General features: G+C 39.6%; 1 protein-coding gene across 2 annotated transcripts in view; it reads left to right on the forward strand.

Moving 5' to 3' along the window:
- Positions 1-19,782, forward strand: part of WAC (WW domain containing adaptor with coiled-coil) — a 59,882-nt gene extending 40,100 nt beyond the window's left edge. Inside the window, exons 9-14 of one of the 2 annotated variants that reach the window (XM_054991109.1) lie at positions 5,125-5,247; positions 7,155-7,303; positions 9,548-9,663; positions 15,738-15,912; positions 17,770-17,897; positions 18,347-19,782. In XM_054991109.1, the coding sequence (XP_054847084.1) occupies positions 5,125-5,247; positions 7,155-7,303; positions 9,548-9,663; positions 15,738-15,912; positions 17,770-17,897; positions 18,347-18,416 (761 nt within the window). In that variant the 3' untranslated portion in view covers positions 18,417-19,782. Of the gene's footprint in view, positions 1-5,124; positions 5,248-7,154; positions 7,304-9,547; positions 9,664-15,734; positions 15,913-17,769; positions 17,898-18,346 lie in introns of both variants that reach the window. The other variant, XM_054991108.1, reaches the window with a different exon arrangement.
- The last annotated feature ends 3,956 nt before the right edge of the window (positions 19,783-23,738 follow it).

Consider the following 23,738-nt stretch of genomic DNA (forward strand, 5'->3'; position numbering starts at 1 on the left):
GCAGGCCACACGCTAGATTTGATCTTTGGGATGGGGATACAGTTCGACCTTGATGCCGTTGAAGCAGTAACATTGTCGGACCACTTTTGTCCTGAAGGCTCATTTAGAAGCACCATCCCCCTCCTGCATAGGTGGTGAGCTAATTTATGCTCGCCTGTGGAGACTAATGGATCCAATTGGTTTCCAGGATGCTCTGCGAGATCCGATGCCCCTTGGCGGTTCGTTGTATGAGCTGGTGGGGGACTGGTATGACCGTCTCTCTGAAGCCATCGACGAAATCGCTCTCTGTCGTCCTCTCCGTTCCCATGCTAGACTGGCCCCCACAGAGCTACATCAGATGAAGTGGGAACTGAGACGGCTTGAGTGGGTGTGGAGGTGGAATCGGGATGAAGAGACAAGATCAATTTATACAGCATTTATGAAAGCCTATGAGGTGGCTGTGATGGCGGCAAAGAAGTATTTCTATGCTGCCTCCATAGCGTCTGCAAGCTCACAACCTGCAAAATTGTTTCAGGTAGTTCAATCTCTGGCCTCCCTCTCTCAGGGAGACCATGAAATTAAAAATTTGGCTATTTGCTGCGAGGCTTTTGGGAGCTTTGTTGCAGATAAAATTTTGTCTCTGCCACAATCTGCCAGCCATGGTTGATACAGTAAGGGAACTAGAGACCCCTTGGCCGTCCTCCGGTCCTTTTTAAAGATCACTTCAGTCTGGTTTCCCAGGAAGTTGACAGGGTCCTGTGGCTAGTGAGGCCCACCGTGTACTTCCTGGACCCCTGCCCTTTGTGGCTGGTGAAGGCCAGTGTAGATGGGTTGGGGGCCCAACTGAAGATTATTATTAATCAATTGCTGAGCTCTGGGGTTTTTCCTAGAGCGTTGAAGGAAGCCATGGTGAAGCCTCTTCTGAAAAAAGCATCTTTGGACCCCACCGATTCATCCAATTACTGACCAGTCTCAAACCTCTCGTTTCTGAGTAAGGTGATTGGGTGGGTGGTGGTGGAACAGCTGCAGGTTTTCCTTAAGGATTCTTCTGTCCTGGACCCATTCTGCCTAGGCCATGAGACAGAGGTGGTGCTGGTTGCCCTCAAGGATGTGCTTTGCCACAGCAGGCATCTGGATCAAGGCAGGTCGGCGTTACTGGTTCTGTTGGGTCTTTTAGCAGCGTTTGACATGGTCGACTATGAACTATTAACCCGCCACCTCACTGTTGTGTGGATTCGAGGCACTGTCTTGCAGGGGCTTGTCTCCTTTCTCCATGGTCAGGGACAGAGGGTGGCACCTGGGGAGAGCTTATCCGCATGTCAGTTGTTAGTGTGCGGCATCCTGCAAGGGGCAATACTCTCTTCTGTTATTCAGTCTTTATATGTGCCCCTTGCCCAGTTGGTGCAAAGTTTTGGACTGGGTTGTCACTAATATGTGAATGACACCCAGTTGTATCTATTGATGGGCGGGCGGCCTGACTCTGCCCCAGATGTCCTAGTGAGAACTTTGGAGGCTGTAGCTGGATGAGTAAAGAAAAGCCGGCTGAAGTTGCATCCAGCAAAGACGGAGGATTGTACCTGAGCCGGGGGCTGCCAGTTTTGGGAATCTGGCTCCTGGCCTTTGACAGAGCACCATTGGTGCCTATCTCATCAGTCCGGGAGTCTCGGTGTGATACTGGACTCCTCTTTATTGATGGAGGGCCAGGTCACAGCAGTTGCCCAGTCTGTTTTTCTATCTTCGACAGGCCAAGTGGCTTGTGCTGTGTCTGTCAGCCCACGACCTAGCTACAGTGATCCACGCAACAGTCACCTCCAGAATAGACTACTGTAACTTGCTCTACACAGGGCTTCCCTTGCACTCAACCCGAAAATTACAGCAGGTCCAGAATGCTGCTGCATGTGTCCTGATGGGTACACCGCACAGGGCACACATTACTCCATTCTTGCAGCAGCTGCACTGGCTCCTCATGGAGTTCCGTTCAAGTTCAAGGTTTTGGTTGTTAACCTTGAAAGCCCTAAACGGACTGGAGAGCACTAAGATTGGCAAATAGGAACTTACTGGTGGTCCCTGGTCCCAGGGAGGCTCAGCTGGCTTCGACCAGGGCCTTTTCAGTATTGTTATTTCTTTGTGACAGTTAATTGCCCACTTCACCATCTGTACTTTGACTGTCTCATCCTCTGTATACCACTTCAAAAGTATTTTATAAATTTTAGATATCTTCTTTTTACTTCCTTGTAGTATAGTCTCTTCCAACTCTGAGTTTTTCCATTTGATTCCTCCTTTTGAGCAATCCGAGTTGTAAAGGTCTCTAATCTGTCTATATTGGAACCATCCATAACAGGAGGATAACTCTTCCTCCGTTTTGATTCTTATCATTTTTTGTTCCATAATCAATATTTCTTTATATGGTAGACATTGTTCTTCATTATAGATAGCTCTCGGATCGATCACTTCAAACGGTACCACCCAAGAGGGGTTACCTTCACCCAGATATTTTTTATATTTTTTCCAGACTGTGAAGAGGCTCCTTCTAATATAATGGTGCAAAAACATAGAGTCAGCTTTTATTTTATCCTGCCACAAATAGGCATGCCATCCAAACAACTTCTTATAACCTTCCAATGTTAAGAGTTTGCGGTCTTTCAGTGACATCCACTCTTTTAGCCTAACCAAACATATTGCTTCATGATATAATCTAATATTCGGCAACTGCAGTCCACCTCTTTCTTTAGCGTCACACAGAATTTTCATTTTTACTCGAGGTTTCTTGCCTGCCCACACAAAGTCAGAGATCTTCCTCTGCCATTTTTCAAATTGTTTGATATCTCTAATAATTGGAATTGTTTGTAATAGGAACATAATCCGTGGTAACACATTAATCTTAACTGCCGCTATTCTTCCCAGCCATGACAGATTTAATTTATTCCATTTAATCAAGTCTCTATCAATCTGTTGCCATAGCTTTTCATAGTTGTTCTTAAATAAATCAATGTTTTTCGCAGTTATCTCAATTCCAAAATATTTAACTTTATGTGTTACTTCACAATCAATACGTTCCATTAACTCTTGTTGCTTTTGTTTAGTCATATTCTTGCATAGTATCTTTGATTTCTTCTTATTAACATAAAATCCAGCCAGATCTCCGAACTCTTTTATCTTATCAAGCAACTTCGGCATGTTTTGTATTGGGTCTTCCACTATAACCATCACATCATCCGCAAAAGCTCTAACTTTGTAGGTAAATTCTTTAATCTTTATGCCTCTTATAGTATCATCTTCTCGTATTTGAATCAATAGCAGTTCCAAAATCAAAATGAACAACAATGGAGATAATGGGCACCCCTGTCTTGTACCCTTTCTTATTTCCAATTTTTTTGTTAAGTCGTCATTTACTACAATTGCTGCACATTGGTCTCTGTATATTGCTTTTACTGCTTGAATAAAATCTTTTCCCATTTGCAGCCTCTCCATTGTGGCAAACATAAAATTCCAGTTCAAATTATCAAAAGCTTTTTCTGCATCCACAAAGAAGAAACCAACTTCCTTTTCACAATGTTTATCGTAATATTCTATAGCATTTACTACAGTTCTCAAATTGTCTCTAATTTGCCTATTTGGAAGGAACCCTGCCTGCTCTTCTGCAATAAACTCGACTAACCAATCCTTTAATCTCTCCGCCAAAATTTTTGCAAAAATTTTGTAATCATTATTTAACAATGAAATAGGACAATAGTTCTTGACATTGCTTAAATCTTGATTTTCTTTTGGTATCAGTGATATGTTGGCCTCATTCCAAGACTCTGGTATCTTTTGTCCTTTTAAAATTTCATTCATTACTACTTTCAAGAAAGGTACCAGTTCATTTTCCAATAATTTGTAGAACCTAGCCGTAATTTCATCTGGGCCTGGTGCCTTCCCTAACTTAGTCATCCGAATAGCCTCTTTTATTTCCATCTCTGTTATTTCTGCATTCAGCTTTTCCTTCCATTTTCCTGATAATATTGGTAAATTGATCTTGTTCAGATATTGATCAATAGTGTCCAGATTCACTTCTTTTCTTTGATATAGTTTTGCATAATACTTTTAAAAAGCTCTACTAATAGCCAATTGATCTGTTAACGTCTTGCCATCTTCTTGAATCTTGGTTATTACTTTTTTCTCCCTTTTTCAGCTGCCACGCTAAATATTTCCCAGGTTTATTCGCACCTTCAAATGACGTTTGATTCAATTTTTTCAGTTCCCACTCTAATTCTTTATTATTCATTACTCTCAGCTGTTCTTGCAAAAATTTTATTTCTTGATACAGCTTCTTCTTCCCTGGTCTTTTCTTTAATTGTAACTCCTTGGCCTTTATCTTTTCCATAATTTCTTGCCTTTTTTCTTCTTTTCTCCTCTTGTCTCTAAGTGGTTTCTTCTGCCCATGCTGCCTCTTCTTAACTCTTCATTTTAATAAGAAGTAACGCAGAGAGCTACGTACTTCCTAAAGAATGTGTTGAATAATGCTTACTATTGTCATATTAGCCCACGGTTAGAATGAGGGTGGTATTGATATGCAAGCAGAAATAGTGATTGGATGTAATACAGTTTTCTTAGAACAATCCTCTTTCTCAGCAAACAATGCTAAGACAGTTCAGGCTCATGGAAGGTTATGTACTGTTAACTAAAGCTGATGCTAGATTCCATCTAAATTGGCAGTAGGCAGAATTTTCAGAACTGCCACACTAATTGGGTACAACCCAGTTGCCTTTTCACGTTCTCTCGCCCATGAGAGTTTTCTGATTTGGATTGTGTCTCTTGGGACAACTGTGCATGCTTCACTGTAAACATAATGTAAGTGGACCAGATACCAAGACTGGAAATAGCAAGTGTTCTTAAGAACCTCATTGATACCTTGCTATGTCACTTCAGTTGTGGTCACCTTTCATTATCAGTGTGTTAAGTTGAGGACACTCTTTAAAAATATTATGTTCAGTATCTTATATACAACTCTAGCTCTAGGCAGGAGAATGGAGACAGAAAGGCTCCTCTCACTGGCCTGCTGAGACTAGTTATGCTTTATAGCATTGGCTGTCTTTTGAAAAAGAAAGTTATGAAACTCTTGCTTCAGTTCAGAAAACAAGACTAATCATACTGATTTGTGTTTAGTTCTTACAGCTGCTGTGACACAGGCCTCTCTTCAATCTATACTCCATAAAATTCTCACTGCTGGACCATCTGCTTTTAATATAACTTCCTTGATTTCTCAAGCAGCACAACTTTCTACACAAGGTATTTTACAAGTGTCTGTTGTATGTGTGTAAAAATATATGTTGGTAAGAACTCCATGGCGCAGAGTGGTAAGCTGCTGTACTGCAGTCCCAGCTCTGCTCATGACCTGATTTCGATCCTGGCAGAAGCCAGGTTCAAATAACTGTCTCAAGGTTGATTCAGCCTTCCATCCTTCCAAGGTTGGTAAAATGAGTACCCAGTTTCCTGGGGGTAAAGTGTAGATTGCCGGGGAAGGCAATGGCGAACCACCCCATAAAAAGTCTGCTAAGAAAACGTCGTGATGTGATGTCCCCCCATGGGTCAGTAATGACTCGGTGCTTGCACAGGGGACTACCTTTACCGTTACCTTACTCTAGGAGGGGTTACTAATTGAGTATTGTAGCAAAATGAAGGGGGGCAGAAACCGAGAGAAATATGTAAATTGGAATCCTCAATCCTATGAGAATATATAGAAACCTATCTTTTATTCTCTTATTATGAGGTATATAATAGATTTTCCTTTTGTTTTTTGATATTACCTATCAAAATATCTGCTAAAAGTTTGTTAACTTTTAACAAATAGCAACGTTTATGGCAGGTATGTAGAAGTGGTGAAAATACAGTAATGATGAAACCAATAATGTCACTGTAAAACAGATTAGTTATGAAATTTGAAACCTTAAAATGTTGAATATAAATGTACCTCAATACAAATAAGTATTTTATAGACAGTGTTTTAAAAGGTATAATGAAGGGGATGTTGGGGAGAAATATTTTCTGTCTTATATACTCTGTTATAGATAATTATTTCTGATCTATATAATTGTTATACAATCCCTTTTTTCCTTTCTGTATCCCCTCTATACTATCACTTTGTTTTTTAAATATATATATATATATATATATATAAATAAAAGAGAGAGTATATAGAAACTAGATGCAGAGAAGATCCATAATACCAGTATACTAGAATGGTGATGGTGAAATTTAAGGGAGGGGGTGTATTTCCAGTAGGCAATTCTACGTTTTTGATATGGAGGGAAAAGGAAAAATACTCCCTCTGCACTGTACCATTTAGGCTTTGGTGTAGATGAGCAACTTCTTCCTATAGAACTATTTTGCTACTGCAGTGGAGTTATGCAGGCCTGGACTGGGTGAACAGGAAGCAGTTTTGTACTACTGAATTGTTTGTGTATGGGGTGGTAGATATAGTTCCCCATCAGTTATACTTTCTCCTCTTCCTACTCCTCATGGATATCCAACTTACAATAATGCTAATAGGAATTAAACATGGGCACGAACCACAAAAAAACCGAACCAGGCGGTTCGTGGCAGTTTTACAAACTACAAACTCCACGAACCAGGGGCAAGTTCACGAACTGGTTCGTGGGGTTTAAATGCCCCTTTCTGGCCGCGCGGCAGCAGCAGGGAAAGGGCCATTTAAACCCGCCGATCTAAACCCACCGATCAGCTGTTTGTTGGGGAGATCCCCAACAAGCAGCTGATCAGTTAAACAGCGGAGATTGGCTGGCCAGCTTGGAGCGGCGGGGAAATGCCCATTTAAAGAACAGGGCTTGGCTGGCTGGCAGGGAGATCCTGGCTGGCCAGCCAAGCCCCACCCCCTGGGTTAAATGGCTATTTCCCTGCTGCTCTGAGCAGCTGATCAGTGGGTTTAAATGCCCCTTTCAGCGGCAGGGAAAGGGCATTGTTTACGATCCAAACGAACCAGTAGACCAGTTCGTGGAAACGAGCTTCCATGAGCCACCATATCTGCATAGTGTCTCTTTAACTTTTTTTACACAGGCATAGGATTCTTTTCTTTCTTATTAGTCATTCAGGGCTGCTTTCTTAAGATTGCTTTTTTTAAAAAAAAAGGTTTTACTTGTATTTGGCCAGATTTAATAAAACTGTCCTGGTCTTATTCACAGCTCAGCCATCTAATCAGTCCCCAATGTCTTTAACATCGGATGCCTCATCACCAAGGTCATATGTATCTCCAAGGATAAGCACGCCTCAGACTAACACAGTTCCTCTGAAGCCTTTGATGAGTACGCCTCCTGTATCCTCACAGCCAAAGGTAACATTTTAATGATTTGTGGAATAAAACTATACTTCTGGGTAAATGTTTCTGAAGCAGATATAGGCATCCAGAATTCTCATATTTCCAAACAAAAGTGATTGATTCCTTGACTCAAACAAAAGAGCTAAAGCATAACCTTTAAACAGCTGTTTCTCCAGAGTTCCTACATTTGTACTTTAGTGCTTAGTAGAGTAAAGATGCTGTAGTGACTTCTGTGAAAGTCATTGAAAGTGAGTGAAGTCCAAGTTCCAATCTTTTTGTATCCAGATTTGAATCCATACTCTCTAGGAGTCCTTGGGAAAATCAATCACTCCTGGACAAAGTTTGGGGGTTAGCAGTTTATAGTTCATCATCATTTTTCCATTCAGTCCCACATTGGGACTGCCCATGTGTGGACCCGCCACTCAGATTATTTTTATAGCTTCTTATATAGCTATATATATAGAATATATATCAGGAATCTTTGTATTGTACTACTGTTGTATTAAATGCTCTTTATAGTTCTTCTGCTACTCAATCTATAATCCCGCATGATTGTGGCTGATTGTTGTGCTTATACAGTTACCCTCCTTCAGACAATCCTAATTAGAAACCAACTCTGGTGAGATACAAATGTAAGCATACAGATCAACTTAGTCCACCCCCCCTCCTTTCTAAATGAGGTTTAATCCAGATTTAGAGTCCCAGTTTGGTGGAGCATGGTTAATTTATTAACTCTCGTGCCTTCAATCTGGGATTCTCCATTCCAGGGCATGAAGGACTTGCCCTGTTGTCTCCCCATCTCCAGTACATTCTACTCTGCATGAATATACCTTATAGTTATCATAGTTAATGGTTGTGCTTAACCTACGTTAATGTGCCTAATCTCCTTTTATTATTAAGCTGTCAACCACATTGACAGGGAATTCCTTTTTAATTGTGAAGAAGTCTCCTGCCTGTCACAGATCAGCTGTTAACCATTTTCATGGGTGATCCTGCAGTCTCATATTGCAAAACGGAAAATATGCTTTTATCCACATCATTCTTGATTTTATAAACACCTTTCCCTTTTTAGTAGTATTTCTAAATGGGAAAAAACGAATTGTTTTTGCTACCTTCTAGAAAAGATGCTGTAGTCCTTGATCAGTTTTGGTTGCTTTTTTCTTTACCTGTTCCAGTATACTTTTGGAGATGAGAGTTACCAGAATTGTACACACAATGTTTGTTGCAGACTTAAGGGGTACCATACATTAATTTAAAGACATTAAGATACTCTCCTGCCAGAGACAGTTTTACACACACTGGTGTTTCTAGTATCTGCCATAACCACAGCATCGAATTTATGGGAAGTCACAGTAACTTGAGATTACATTGGTTCATATGAGAAGTTGGGAAATCCCCCCCCCCCAATTTATATCAGTTTACATTTGTACTGTATTCATCAGAGCCCCGTGGCACAGAGTAGTAAGCTGCAGTACTGCAACCCAAGCTCAGCTCATGATGACCTGAGTTCAATCCTGGAGGAAGTCAGGTTCAGGTAGCCGGTTCAAGGTTGACTCAGCCTTCCATCCTTCCGAGGTCAGTAAAATGAGTACCCAGTTTCCTGAGGGTAAAGTGTAGATGACTGGGGAAGGCAATGACAAACCACCCCGTAGCAAAAGTCTGCCAAGAAAACATTGTGATGCGATGTCCCCTCATGGGTCAATAATGACTCAGTGCTTGCACAGGGGACTGACTACCTTTGCCTTTTACGTTCGTATTGAGTATCGCATCTCACTTTATCTGAAGATTACTAAATCTGTTTGAATTTTAAGTCATCTTTAACTGAGGAAGGTATAACATTTAGTTTTTATATTGCTTCACATACTGGCTAATGCCTGTAATAGTAATTATATAGTAAACTTTGTTTATTTGGAATGTTCATTAGCCATCTTTCTACCTTGCTGGTACTCTAGGCAGCTTACAATATAAATTTTTTGTATACTCCTTACAATATTCTAAAAGCAGCTCAAACATTCAAAGAACATGATTTTTTTTACAAAATTTAAACTTTAAATAGCAAAAAATGAAAAGTAATTTAAGGCAAAAATTAAATTTCATAGCAGTCAGCTCCAGTAGGAGAACTAGTAAGGTGGATGCAGGTTCAATAAGTCTCAAGAACCAAAATAGACACAGAATACTAGAAGTAGATCTACTCCTGATTGATAATGAATGTCATTATGTTTAATAACACAAAAATCTTATCAAGCTCTGAATTTGCAGGTTACTACTCCAGGTGTTAAGCAAGGACCAGTTTCACAGTCAGCATCTCAGCAGCCAGTAATTGCTGACAAACAAGGTCATGAACCTGCTTCTCCACGAAGTCTTCAGCGTTCAAGGTACATGTGAAACATCACTTTAAGTTTCTTTCCGTACAATCGTAAGCACCATTATATCCCTCCGAGCCCATTGAAGTCAGTATAACTGTGCAAAGGATTGAACTGTCAAAATGCCCAGTCAAATATTCAGTCCAGCATTCTTGCATTAGAACTAGGGGAACACGCTTAAGTGCAGTTGCAGGATGACTTTAGACGTGGTGGTTAGCACTCGTGAGTGATATTGTAATGTCAAACTCATATTTATGTTTGTCTTTAGTGAGCTGACATCTGTCCATTCTGGAATTTTGTTGCCTTAAATTATACATGAAGAACAGAGCAGACTTCGTCCAAAGTGCTGGTTACCAGAGTCCAGATAGGATTTGAGATCCTGGGGCTTTTTATATTAGCTATAAAACCTGTGCAAGCTCTTAATGTTAATAAATCCATAGAAAAGATGGTGTATAATGTAAAGATAAATGTTTAGTACATGTTGATTGCCACAAGAAGGTAGAAAATGGGCAACATTTCCGTATCAAGTGAACCTTTGTTAAAAGCAATGTTACCATGCGTCCTAAATATTTTTGGATGTCTGTGACATTTAGAAATATACTTAGTGCTATGTAATATAAAAACTAATGTAAAAACAGCTCTTCATACATTTGAACATAGTTATTAAGCCCTGTAGCTTCATATGATATCACTAGTATGGATTTGCTCACACAGTCACAAATGGAAAAGCTTTATTCTGTTGAAACGTTGAAATTGATCTCTTAAGTTGTTCTGTAAGTTGCCCATGTCTTAAACTTTGAATAACATTTTGTTAAGTGGAATGCATCATGTCTTTAAAAGGCTTGCTTGATGTGAAAAGTAATAGCTGAGACAGTGATCATGCTAAAATAAAAATTGCATATGAAATATTAGCCTGGTTAGGCAGTTATCTCTCTGCTTTCTTCAGATAAAATTGTTTTTGTGTGTGTTTGTATTGCTGAATAAATACCTGGAGCAAAAAAAAAACCCTTATCTTCTGAAATTATTACAGCTGTTGTAGAGTTGGATAGAACTTAATGGCAGCAAAAGAAGAACATATGTATTAACACAGTGATTGGCAACTAATTATGAAGGATATCATATTCATCTGTTACAAAGGCCTTGTGTACCCAGTTCACTTCTGATCTATGAAACTCACGGTGAACTCCTAAGCAGAGTTTCTCCAGTCTAAACCCACTGATTTCAATGGCCTTAGAATGGAGTAACTCTGCTTAGGAGTTCACTGTCAGTTAATACACAGGCTTAATATTAACTCCTATATTCTATCTGTTTAGATTTTTGCGGCCTTGCTCCTTGTGGAGGACTGGCTGCTTCTGTAGCAGTGCAGACTTTGAATCAGTAATCAGTTCAGCACTCATTCTACAACATCTAAGGAGAAACCTGTTCCTACTCCTGCATTCTGTTAGTCAGTCTCGCTTGGTTAAGGAGATGTTGTCATGGTGGGAATAATTAATGATGTGTTGATTCATGCAGCTTTATCACCTTAGGGCGTGTTTCTTCTCCACTACTGGGATTTGATCCAAAGATTGTCTGTCAAAGTTCACAACAGTGAGCAGATCACCAGAAACAGATCTTCTCTCCCCTTTTTACCTTTCCATGGAAACTTTTTCTGAATGCAAGCACTAACTGAGCTCCTCAGGTCGCAGTTGTGCAATCTGAGGAGTTCCTATGGCAGATAAAGTGCTGTATGTTCTCTGTAGGCTAAGATCTCTAAAGAGCTGCTGTGGCACTTAGAACTTTTTCTAAGTGCTACAGGAGCAATTTAGAGTTTAAACGTGTGAGCCAAGGAACTCCTAGTACACTTAGCAAACTTAGTACCATCATAGAGTTCTTGTGTGATTATGCAATATAGAAACACTGGCATGTGTGCTTCCATGACCTCCTTAAGGTTTCCTGAACCTTGGGGAAGTCATGCGTTTTAAATTTGCCAAGATTCCCACTTTTGCAACATCAGATAATGATAATTCATATGGCATGTGGAGATCCTCATTGACATCACCCCCTCTAGTGGCCATGGATCTTTGCAATTCTCCCTAAAAATAATGTTGCTTAAGACGTGTTCAGATCCCTGTTTAAAAAGAATAGGGAATCTGGTCATACACTCAATCCTGGCATCTCTTGAGAAGGGGTTTGATTCATTTATAGAAAGAAAATTAAATCCAGTGGCTCTGAAATATCTGCTCACATATTCAAAACATTGCACTGAACAGATCCCAAGCTATATAATATTTGAGTGTGTGTCATACACATTTTTTGAACTATTCGAGCCATTAGGGGTTTGCATTAGTGCTTTACTACAGATTATTGCCTTTTAAACGTGTATGGAACACAGCTAGGAATTAATTTTGTCAAACTGTCATAGAGATTAAAGTGCAGTGCTGCAATTTAATATGTAGAGAATTGAATGTAAACTTTGTTAATTTGAGGGAGCTGACCGTTACAGCAATCGTGGGGTGGAGTGGATTAAGTTTTTAAATCTGTCCTTGGCTCTGGCTCTACAACCTGTCTTCTCCACTCCCTCTAGTTCAGAATGGTATAGGTATGTTTTCCAGCTCATTCAGTGAACCCTCTTGCCGCTGTATCAGAGTTGTTTTTCCTGTACAGATTTGCAGCGCATATCAGACAATCCGGAAACCTTGTTCATTGTAGTATTGTGGCTTTGCCCAAATAATTTATCTAGTTCTTGCCAGAGACTGAAGCATAGGTTTAGCTCCTTAGCTTAAATAGCTTGTCCACTTCTGGCCTCACAGGGCACAGAGCAGGATAACTACTGTAAAAGGTAGCATTCGATAAACTCTGGATTAGATCCAATGACTCCCTTCCTCTAGTATCAGTGGAAGAAATCTTTGTAAATGAAAGGAGACTTACTGGACAGGAGCTGCTGGATCTAATTTCTATCTTATGAACTACAGGACATCAGCACAGACAGTTATATTCTGAGGTACTGTAGATAACTATAATTTAAGAGCAGTATATGTTATGTATGGTCAGGGTAGTGTTCAGTCAGTATAATACATGGACTTGAACCTTTAATGTGATGTAGTATACCAAAGTACAACTCTCCTGTACAGCACAGCATATAGAATTAAAGGCTGGGGATTGTTTGCAGACTTTTCAGTAATTCTTTTCACGTGTGTGTGTAAAGTGATGTCAAGTCACAGCTGACTTATGGAGACCCCTGCTGGGGTTTTCAAGGAAAGAAATTAGCAGAGGTAGTTTTCCATTCCTGCCTCTTCATAGTGACCCTAGCCTTTTTTGGTGGTGTCCCATCCAAGTATTAACCAGTACTGAACCTGCTTAGCTTCCGAAATCTTATGAAATTGGGCTAGCGTGGACCATCCAGGTCAGGTTACTGTTGGCTTAGACTTCAGTTGTATATCTTTGGTTAATTTGTAGTTCATGGATTGCAAGAGTTTTGCTTAGGACTGTAAGCGTTTCAGATATGCTGAAACTAAACGTTTAGGTATCAGGCTTACAGTTTTGTGAAAAAAATGCCAGTTCCTTGCATTGAATTTTAACTGTCCAGGCTGCTAAGCATCTAGAGTTCTTTCAGTCCTGCTTACCTTGAAAGCCAATATATATTCTTCATTCAGTATACATGACATCTTAAAATAGCATTATTGTTCAGTCACTCTCAGAAGCTGAGAATACATTAAATTTAGGTAAGAATTGTGTAAAGCTTCCAGTGGCTCTCAAATTCTTTGAAATGGTACTGGCAGAACGACGCAAATACTTCTTTCCTCTATCCTAAAAAAACCCTTCAGGGATATTGGGCCATTTAACACTGAACAAGTTTATTTTTTTTCATACTTAGTATTTATAAATATACAAAGTTAAGCAGCAAGGCTGTATTTTGTGGCTGCTTCGCACTTTTTGTAGGGACAAACCCAGATTTACTATTGAGTTTCCCAGCACCTTTTCTCCAGTTCTGCCTGGCTGTCCTTCTACCGTCACAAGAGAATTGAAAACCATTTTTAAGACCCTACCCACAGTTTGAGAATCACATCTACTTTTTATGGTATCCTCAAGTCATATAAATTGATGTGAGAATAGAAGATATTGAACTTCATCCTTCCATTATTTAATACTGAATATTTAAAATTCCACAATGTTTCATATATGGGAGATCTAGGAAAATAACATTATTTGAAACTTCCCACTCAGTGCAAAAACCTCATCTACTTTATTCCTTTAAGGCAAACATCATGAAATAATGTGAAAAGAATCTTTGTTTTATGAATTCTGTATGACAGTGTAAATACAGTTGTGGTCCTGTCGTTTCCAGATACATAATGTAAGGAATATTACTTTAAAAAATAACAACATACAGTGATATTGTACCCTGAAAGAAAGTATATCCAGAATACTCAGGTAAAAGTGGGAAATATATACAATATGAATTCTAAACATGCAATGAAAATTTAAACATTACTTGACAGAGAATTGAGGTCATTCTTTATTGCCTATGATTGGTATAAACATGCCTCTACATTGACAAAATGTTTATATAAGTCTGGACTAGTACAGATATTCAACAACCTTATAAAATGGAAGAATTCAAAAGTGCAGTGTGTGTATTCTGTCTGAGTGGAGAGTATTGAATACTTGGCGTGGCCACTTACGAGAATTGGGATGATACTAAATTCTGGTTGGAAGACTTGTTTGTCTAAAAATTCATTTTATTGGTGTTAGATTTAGCCATTATGGTGTAATGTTGGACTGGATGTGAGGAGGATCAAGTTCAATTACCTGCTTATTATAAAATTCAGTTGTGAGATGTTGAACCAATAGTCATCTTTCAGCCTAATCTACCTCCAAAGGGTTGTTGTGAGGATAACATTGAGAAGAGGATGATCATGTGTGCCACCCTAGATCCTTGGACGAAGGGTGGGATTAAAATGTAATAACATGTATTGCCCCATTGTACTTCATGTAAAGTAGTTGGCAATAAACACTGGCTTGTAAAAGAAGCACTTCTGGTATCTTAGAATTTTTAGATTGTCTATCTTGTCTCTTTTTCTACTATCACTCAATCACGTGATGTCTGGTTCTGTGTTGTGATGATTAATAGTCTGTGCTTGGAATTAATGCAAGTTATATACTGGCTAAAGAATTGAGAAATGCAGAGTTTCATGGAGTAAATCACTATGTTCTTTGGAGTTTCTTAAAGTTGAATTTGCAGGAGCATTTGAGGCCCCTTCATGTAAAACTGTGTAGTGGTCTGAAAGCCACTGTTGAATTGTTACAGGAAATCAACAATAATAACATAATAATAACATTCGATTTATATACCGCCCTTCAGGACAACTTAATGCCCACTCAGAGCGGTTTACAAAGTATGTTATTATTACCCCACAACAATCACCCTGTGAGGTGGGTGGGGCTGAGAGAGCTCCGGAGAACTTTGACTCGCCCAAGGTCACCCAGCTGGCTTCAAGTGGAGGAGTGGGGAATCAAACCCGGCTCTCCAGATTAGAGTCCCATGCTCATGGGACTCTTTAACTTGTGGTGTTGGGATTTGGTTTTTAATAAGAAGAAAGGCAGTAATAAAATTTCTGGTACAGTTTGGGGCTGCCTGCTGTTGAACCTCCTAAATTAAGGGGGTCATATTTTTCCCACAGCCAAAAGCAGTCTGCCGAGCCTGATCAAATACATGTTTAGGCTGTTGGCTGTTGTTTCTCCCACTAAAGCTCCAGCCACTTGCTCCTGAATCAGGTCACTTCAGTCTTGGAATGTAGTATAATACCCTCTGTTAATTTCGACTGCTACCTTTTATCAGCATAATGCAAACAGATTTTTTTCAAAATCTTGGAAGCATGTAAACAATTTAAACTAATATGCTCCCACAGCATAGATGTGATGCAGTGAAAGCATACATTCATATCAATAGGTGATTTGTTTAGTCATATATAGTTTGCAAAATAATCTTACATTTAATGGATATGCAACTTCTTTAATGGCATATTCCCACCGGCAGACAACTCTATGAGGTGTTCAAGTCTCTAGCCAATCAGCTTTATTTCAAATATTTGTTTCCCTTACAGTAGTCAGAGAAGTCCATCTCCAAATCATACCTCCAATACAAGTGCTTCAAACACGACAGCACCACAGAATGCATCAACACGGCCTACATGTTCATTAACACCCACGTTAGCGGCACATTTCAATGAAAATCTTATAAAGCATGTCCAAGGATGGCCTGCAGATCATGCAGAAAAGCAGGTGAGTGCCTCTTGTGAAACAATTGTCTTGCTCTCCATTCAAAATTGTATACCACCTTTCTCATTACATGAAAATGATGTGGCCCTCATATTACAGACTCAGACAGGGTATAGTCATATACTTTTTAAAAGTGTAACACCTGCTCTGAAGAAGAATATTTTACTGTTAATTAGTACAGAACTAAGGCATTCAACAATAAGCAAAATTACTATTGGACTATGGATGTTCATAATATTGAACTGTTTTAAGTGTCTAGGAGTCTGCCTTAGCTACTTCAGTTTATATGTTTTGTGGGGTTCAGGGATTGATGTGTTTCTGTTTTCTGCCTGATTACATATTTGTGCTATATATAAGGTTAGCACAAATATGTAATCAGGCAGAAAACAGAAACACATCAATCCCTGAACTGTATTATATATAATACAGTTCTTCAGTGTAGCAAAAAAAAAATTAAAAGCATGTATCAGAAATTAGAACAAGTATGTCCTTTCCATAGCAGTAAAGAGATCATAGAAAATGAGCCTAGGACATGATCCAAGTGATATCTTCCTCCTGCTAAGCTGAAATTTGCATTAACAGGCTATGTATTAACTTGCCGAGAAATATTGTGAATGTCAGTTGCAATATTCTGTGGTTTAAGCACCACCTAATCTCTTAGTTATTTCAAACTTCTAAGTAGTCTGAAAGTTCACAACTATTTTGATCTTTCAGATACCCAAAATTCAAAGGAATTTTCTTTTAAAATTCACGCAAATCTATATGGTTCTTGAAATGTTTCCGTTTAACTTTAACAGAGCTATAGAGTAGCAAAATCTTATGCTCCTAAATCTTGAATCAACAAGACTTACTTTTCTGAATTCCAGTACTATACAATCCAATTTTCCTTAAGTCCATCCATGCTGTGATAGCTAACCCCTAGTCTCAACCTACAGTTCCTCAATATCATTTCTGCTTCACCAGTTATGTAGAATAGAACGTAAACAAATGGCTTGACTTGAATGCAAGACAGGGTGAAATCTAATGGTAGCAACTGGCAGACTATATGTAACTTTTCCCTGAGCAGCTGAAAGAAGTCTAAAATAAAGTCATAGTTTCTGGACTAAAAATTTAATGTGTTTTCAGCTATTCAGAAATAATCAATATATCTAATTCCCAGTGAGAGCCCATCTCTGGATACTTAAATCTGGAAACTGGGGTCATGGGCAGACGAGACAGACCTTTGTGCAAATATGAGAAAAGCCACAGGCTTTCAGAAAAACCTGAAATCTTAAAAAAAAAATGTAATGTGGGGGGTTAAAATGCCCAAAATGATAAAAGGAGCTTCTATAGTTTTAAGAAACAGACACAGCGGCTATTGCTAGGGAAGCACCAACAGTACTTCAGGCCTTGGTTTTTCTCAATAAAAGGCAAGGGAAGTCTTTCCAGGACAGTTTGGCCTTGAGGGGAGGACTCATTAGGGCTGGGCCTGCCAGCAGCCACTGGGCAGCTTGCTTCATCAGGACTTGCATAACATACCCATACCCCACAAAAAACAATGTAGTGGTTAGAGTTTCGGACTAAGCTCACTGTGTGATTTTGGGCCAGTCACACACACTCAGTTTAGACAACCTCCCAGGATGGTTGTGAGGATAAAATGGAGGAGAGGAGAATGATACAAGCTACTGTAGGTCCCCATTATCAAGATCAGCAGGACCCACAACAGTCTTGCAACACAGCATAGCAAACTAGTATTCCACCACTACATTGTTCATGCAGTGAATCCTATGTGTTTTCTCTAGCCCATAAAATACTTGACTCAGTTCATGTTCTTCTCTTCAGCAAAACCTTCAAATAAGCTTTCAAACTTATTTTTAACAGGCATCTAGATTACGTGAGGAAGCTCATAACATGGGAAGCGTCCACATGTCAGAAATTTGTACGGAATTAAAAAACTTAAGATCTTTAGTTCGAGTATGTGAAATTCAAGCAACTTTGCGTGAGCAAAGGTAGGAATTAATTCCTTTTATATCTTCCTGATTTCTTAAATCTTTGTCCATCTCTGTGTTAGTTTATAGCATTGATACTGTTAAGCACTGCTGAACCACATTTCCTAGTATACAACCAGGGGCTAGAAATTGTTACAGCCTAGCATACAGGATGCTATTGACTCAAGCAGGCATAATGCCTCCCTCCACAGCCATTGAACTACTGAAGGTGCTCCTGGAACTTGAACAATTATTTAGCCCATTATGTGTACCATTAAGGTAGGTCAATCATTTTTAGGCCCCAAAACTGCCCTTTTCTAGCATAAAAATTTTATCTGTTGTAGATTAACTAATTTAAGCTTATATATGTTTGTGTTAAATTATGCTAAGTACTCATGTATTGAAAATGTTTTAAGACTAGAGTTGATACACCAATTCTGATCACTGTTTTTTTTTTTTTTTTTTTGTAGGATACTATTTTTGAGACAACAAATTAAAGAACTTGAAAAACTAAAGAATCAGAATTCCTTCATGGTGTGAAAAGTTGTGAATAATTGCACATGGGTTTTGAGTACAGGAACTGTAAACTGGTTGCCCAGTCTTAACATTTTTGAGCTGCATTTGAGTAGACTTTGGACCGTTGAGTTGGGCAAAAAAAGACACAGGAAAGGGGACAGGAGGGGAGTCATTCAGGGGAAGGATACAAGGATGATTTGTAAAACCCTTGAAATGTAGATTTCTTGTAGATGTATTCTTCACGTTGTAAATATGTTTTGTAGAGTGAAGCCATGGGAAGCCATGTGTATCAGAGCTTAGACATCCAAAACTAATCAATGCTGAGGTGGCTAAATACCTAGCCTTTTACATGTAAACCTGTCTGCAAAATTAGCTCTTTTTTAGTTAATTTATCATTCAGAAATCTTGCATTTCCTAAAATTCAATGCAAGCGCCAGGCGATCTATGTCTCAAGGCTGCAACAGTTTGAAACAGTCTGGGTAATGTACAAATATCATGAAACAACTGTTTCCACACTTGCACCGAATCAAGAGCAGTGCTTCTCCATTTCTGTTTTACAGAGCAGTGTTTTTCATTTTCTGTGTTCATTTCCCCTGGAAATTCTAGGTCTGATTTTATCATTTTTTTAAGTTCTTCTAATTTTCTCCTTTCCTAAAGCACTGTTGCTATGGCACTTTTCTATAATCTTTTCATTCCTGTGTACAGTAGCTTAAAATTGCAGTGATTGAGCATAACCCACTTGTTTGTATAAATTATTGAAATGTATTTCCATTTGCACCCTGTAAGAATGGACTGGTAGTACTGCTGGGCATGTGTGCTGAAAGTACATCCCTTTCTCAAATTATATGGAAACAGCCCAATGAACATGTCAACATGGTTGTGGGAGGGGAAAGAAGAAAAAGCTAGTCAGATGTGAATTGTATCTGTTGTAATAAACATGTTTGAAACAAAGAAACACTGGTTTTCATTTCCTTTGGTCAATACATATTAGAATTTGGACTCTTTGGGGATACTTTATCAGATCTATTCTTGTTGAATACTTTTTGTACTTAATTGAAAATAATTCCTCAAGTGAGGTTTTGTTTAAAAATTGTAAACAGAAAATTGTGTATAAAATATTTAATGAAATTCAACAAGGATCATTGACGCCTCCCCAACAGTTGTCATATGTTAACTCCTGGTTTTATCTGTCTTGCTATTATGACATTTCATTTCGAAGGATGTTTGTGTTGTAGCTAACTGTTCAAGTCTGGTGCTGACTGCTGTTCTTAGCCATCACAAAACGCTGACTTTGTGTAATTGGAGTGTCTCACTGTTTGAAAACAGTGGGAAAGCTCAGCTTTGTATATTGTTTCCTAAAGTATATTAAAAATAAAAAAGAAACTATTGCTACTACAAAATAAACTTGGGTTTTCTTTGCAAAAAGCTATTAGTCATGACTTGGTGCTACAAATATATGTCTGTTCCTAAAGCTAACAGAAAGATGACCGAATCTGCTTCAATATGATTTTTTTTAAATTCAGAAGACATATTCAAAGCTGTTAACCAATCCCAGATTTGATACTGTCTAGTGATACTGTATGTGAATCGCTTGCTCTGTGTAGTTATCCTGTGCTCAGTATCTTTGTTCTTGTCCCTTGATCATGATTTGGTGCAAAGTCTCTCGGCAACGTGTACAAGGAACTAGCTATTTCTGCTTTTGTTCTTTTTGTCAGAATCAGCGTTAAGTTTCAATGATGGTGAACAATACTGACTTGCATAGATTGTGGGTCAAGTATGGCTTTCTGGACAAACTTGTCCACTTGTTTATAATTTGGAAGGCACTGGAGGGCAAGGGAAAAACCCCACACCCTTCTTTCCTAATTCCTCCTTGCTTGATTACCTAAAAGAGATGTTGGTTTTCCACAGACAGCTAGGTGAGCGGCAATTTATTAACCTCTTTTGTTTTGACTTGTCCGTCTTGAAGAGTGTTTAGATTGAGAAACTTGTTAGGAGTTGTGTTAACTTGTATGTTCTAGTGTTTTAAGTTCCAAGTCCTCAAAAGACTTCTTCTTCTCCACCTCCAGGAATGACAGCAAGATTTCAGTTTGGACTTCAACAATTTTGCTTGAAACAGGTACACTGGCTGTGCACCATAATATTTGGTGGCTCTGCACTGTCGTCATCTAGTAGACAAGGATTTTTCTTCATCAACAAGGAATGCTATCAGTTTACAAAAGGCTAGACTTAGCAGCACCTTTCATGTTACCCTTCTGAAAGGCTTTTCTGTTACCTTGCCTACTACCTGGTGTGCTGGGCTTGGGACTGACCCATGAGTGGTGGTGGTGGTGTATGCAGGGTGGCTGTAAGCCACTTACATTTTTTTTAAAAAAACAGTAGCTTAAATTATATTTTATGCTTCCCATTCTGCATGTGCCATAACTCTACCCATCTGCTGTTACATCGCCCTGAGCCCGTCTGACGGGGAAGGCGGTCTAGAAATGCAATAAATAAATAAACCAGCTTCTTGATGAGAGATGATTAGATTGAGTTGGAACAGATGGCAGCAGAGATGAATAGATCATTGGTGGGCTTCCTATTAAAAGAGCTGTTGAGAAAAAATATTGAAGAAATCTATTATAGCCCCAAACAAAATTATATGAAAGGACAGTAATGTGCAGAAAAGGGCTAGTTATTTTGCCAGGTATGCTGTGCTTCATTGTGACTGCACTTTCTGATTGTGTGTCTTTGTACATATATTGCAGACTGATTCCAGTAACAAAGGTACTGTAACACAGAGAGCCCCTCCTTGATACAAGATCTGAGGTAGTGAAATGGACCCACAGGATCCAATGCAATGCATATTTGTAAATATTTAAACACACATACCTATCACGGCCATGCTGCAATCTAGATCACAACTGAGAATCTACCTCCTCCCAACTACCAGCTGCCATCATTAAGGCCAAACACAGCAGCAGCAGCAGCAGCAGGACGACTGAGACCTCTCTCAAACCCCTGTTCTCACACATGTCTTTATTATAGTTGTATTAGTTTTTATATTATATACTAGTAAAGCCCATTGTGGGAAAAATTACAACAGGCTCTAGAAAAGGGAGGATGTGCAGGCAGGCATTGCCGCCTCCTCCTCCGCGACTGATCCCAGCTGGGTGAAGGTGGGGGGCAGACATTGCCACCTGGTCCGCTACTGATCCCGCTATACGCACACATTCACTACTTGGGATGCATATCCATCATCCAACATTTGCAGTGCCTTGAAACTTTGGGTTGTAGTCCTGTTTTTTCCTTCATTCTTGGCTCTTAAAGTCACAATTCTGTGCATAAAGGATCTATGCCACAAGATTTGCTTCCTAGGTGCAGAAGCAGCAGAGTATGGTAACATTCTAGAATTCTTGGTGAACTTGGCCAGACACCACTTGAAATGTGAATAATATATAGCAAAATCTGAATGATTCTCCATTATCTTCAAGAGTTCTAAGTATGTTATGACAAATGATTTTCTGAGTGGTCAGACGTACTGAGAAAAAGCTAATGGGTCCTTTTGGAAAAACTTTGATCCAACAGATCATTCCTCCTCAGAACTTGCACTGGAGAAATAGCAAATCTAACAGACTTCATAATAACTCCCAGAAATCTGATCGCTAGTTTGCTTAAAACCATAGAGCTGGTCAGCAAACCAGTACCGTGTGTGCACGTGCTGATAATTCAGAGTTCAGATTGGATTGCTTGTCTAAACTTGTGTTGGTTGTAATATAAGGCTATCTCTGAAGAAGTAGAGGCTGCAAATCTTGCAATATTAACCTTGGGGTAATAGTCTCCCATCCAGAAAATATAAAGCACAGCAAATGGCAAATGAACATTCCTGTGCTAGTGTGAGAGCCATAGAAAAGCCAAGAGGCTTGTGGCTGATGTTACAAAGTGTAAAAGGGGAAGAGATTGACTGCTTGTATTGCCTACATATTTTGTGTGCATAGTTCTGTATACAAGACAGTTCTGGCCCTATTCCCTATTTCCCCCCCTCTCCCTTACCTTTAGCCATAGGTGGCATACTTAGACCAGTATAGCACTTGATTTTCTTTCATATGATTACAGATGTAGATCACATACTCAAAGAGAGGTGTGCTTAGCACCAGGACTCACAAGGAACTGCTAGAGGAATGTGGCTGTTGAGCTAATGTTTTTAACAAAGCCCACTAGGTGGCAGGAATGCACTAGAGATTCAGATTGAAATCTGGCAGAGGAGTGAGACTATTTACCCCACCCCCAACTGTTAGTGGCTTGGAATTGAACTTGCCTGCCTAGGGCACAATGACAGGACCAAACGCAGAGAGAGCTTGCTCCTTACTCTCCATCCCTAAACCCTAAAACAATTGCAGAAAGGGAAGTGAGGCCAAGCCCACAGCAGATTTGGAGGGATGATGATGGCTGAAGTATTTAAAGGGGGGGGGGGAGTGTCTCCTATTTCTCTTCCATTCAATAATTCTTCCAAGCTTCCCCCTACGTGTTGGGATTTTATCTCCAAAAAGGTAACGGGGGGGGGGGGGAAGCAGCTTCCTGAGATGGCCGTAGTCTGCATTATAGCTCATGTTTGGTCACCCTAGGTCCACAGTCCCTGTCCTATGTAACAGTCCCACATGTGCTGTGGACTCTCCTTAAACTTTGTGCGCTCAGGATTGCAACTATGGCGCGTGTGTGCATTTGTGTGAAGAGGCTTCAGCCTCTCCCTCCTACCACTGTTTTTCCAATCTGCAATGGTCTTAGCGGCGTGCCATTTGGCCCACTGGGGGGGGAAACAGATATGGGTTACCTCCACAGGTTTCAGGCCAGGAAAACAGTATAGGTAGGAAGGGTGACCTCCCTCCTCCAAATGAATCCCCCTCCCCTCTTATTCTCCCAACACCCTGAGAGAATCTCTAAAGGGAGAGGCAATGACTAGCAGAATAGTCACTTCACAGCTGAACAGAGCTCTCTGCAGTTCAAAATATTGGTATACTGCATTGGCACTGCAGAAAGATCCCAATTTTAAAAACAAATGCTCTTCAGATGAATCCCTGTCAAAACCAGAATCTCTGACTAGCATAGTGATTTTCTAATGAGACTTGTCAAAAGTTATCACTGTTTTCTACAAATAGGAATGGGAGGCCAAGAGTCTCTATCTGACCTCATATGAAGTTGTATCCAGTTGAACCCGGAAGAAGTCAGAACAGCCCTTCAATCTGGCATTCCTACATGTTGGAGGTCCTGCTCAGATTCTTACCTAGGAAGCAGTGTTGCAAGGGCTTGAGTGTGAGAAGCTTCAGGGCACTTTGCACTGCAACCAAGTCATTGTGAATATTAGCCTAAGGT

Source organism: Eublepharis macularius, chromosome 11 (assembly GCF_028583425.1).
Source record: "Eublepharis macularius isolate TG4126 chromosome 11, MPM_Emac_v1.0, whole genome shotgun sequence".
In the NCBI taxonomy this organism is placed as follows: Eukaryota; Metazoa; Chordata; class Lepidosauria; order Squamata; family Eublepharidae; genus Eublepharis; species Eublepharis macularius.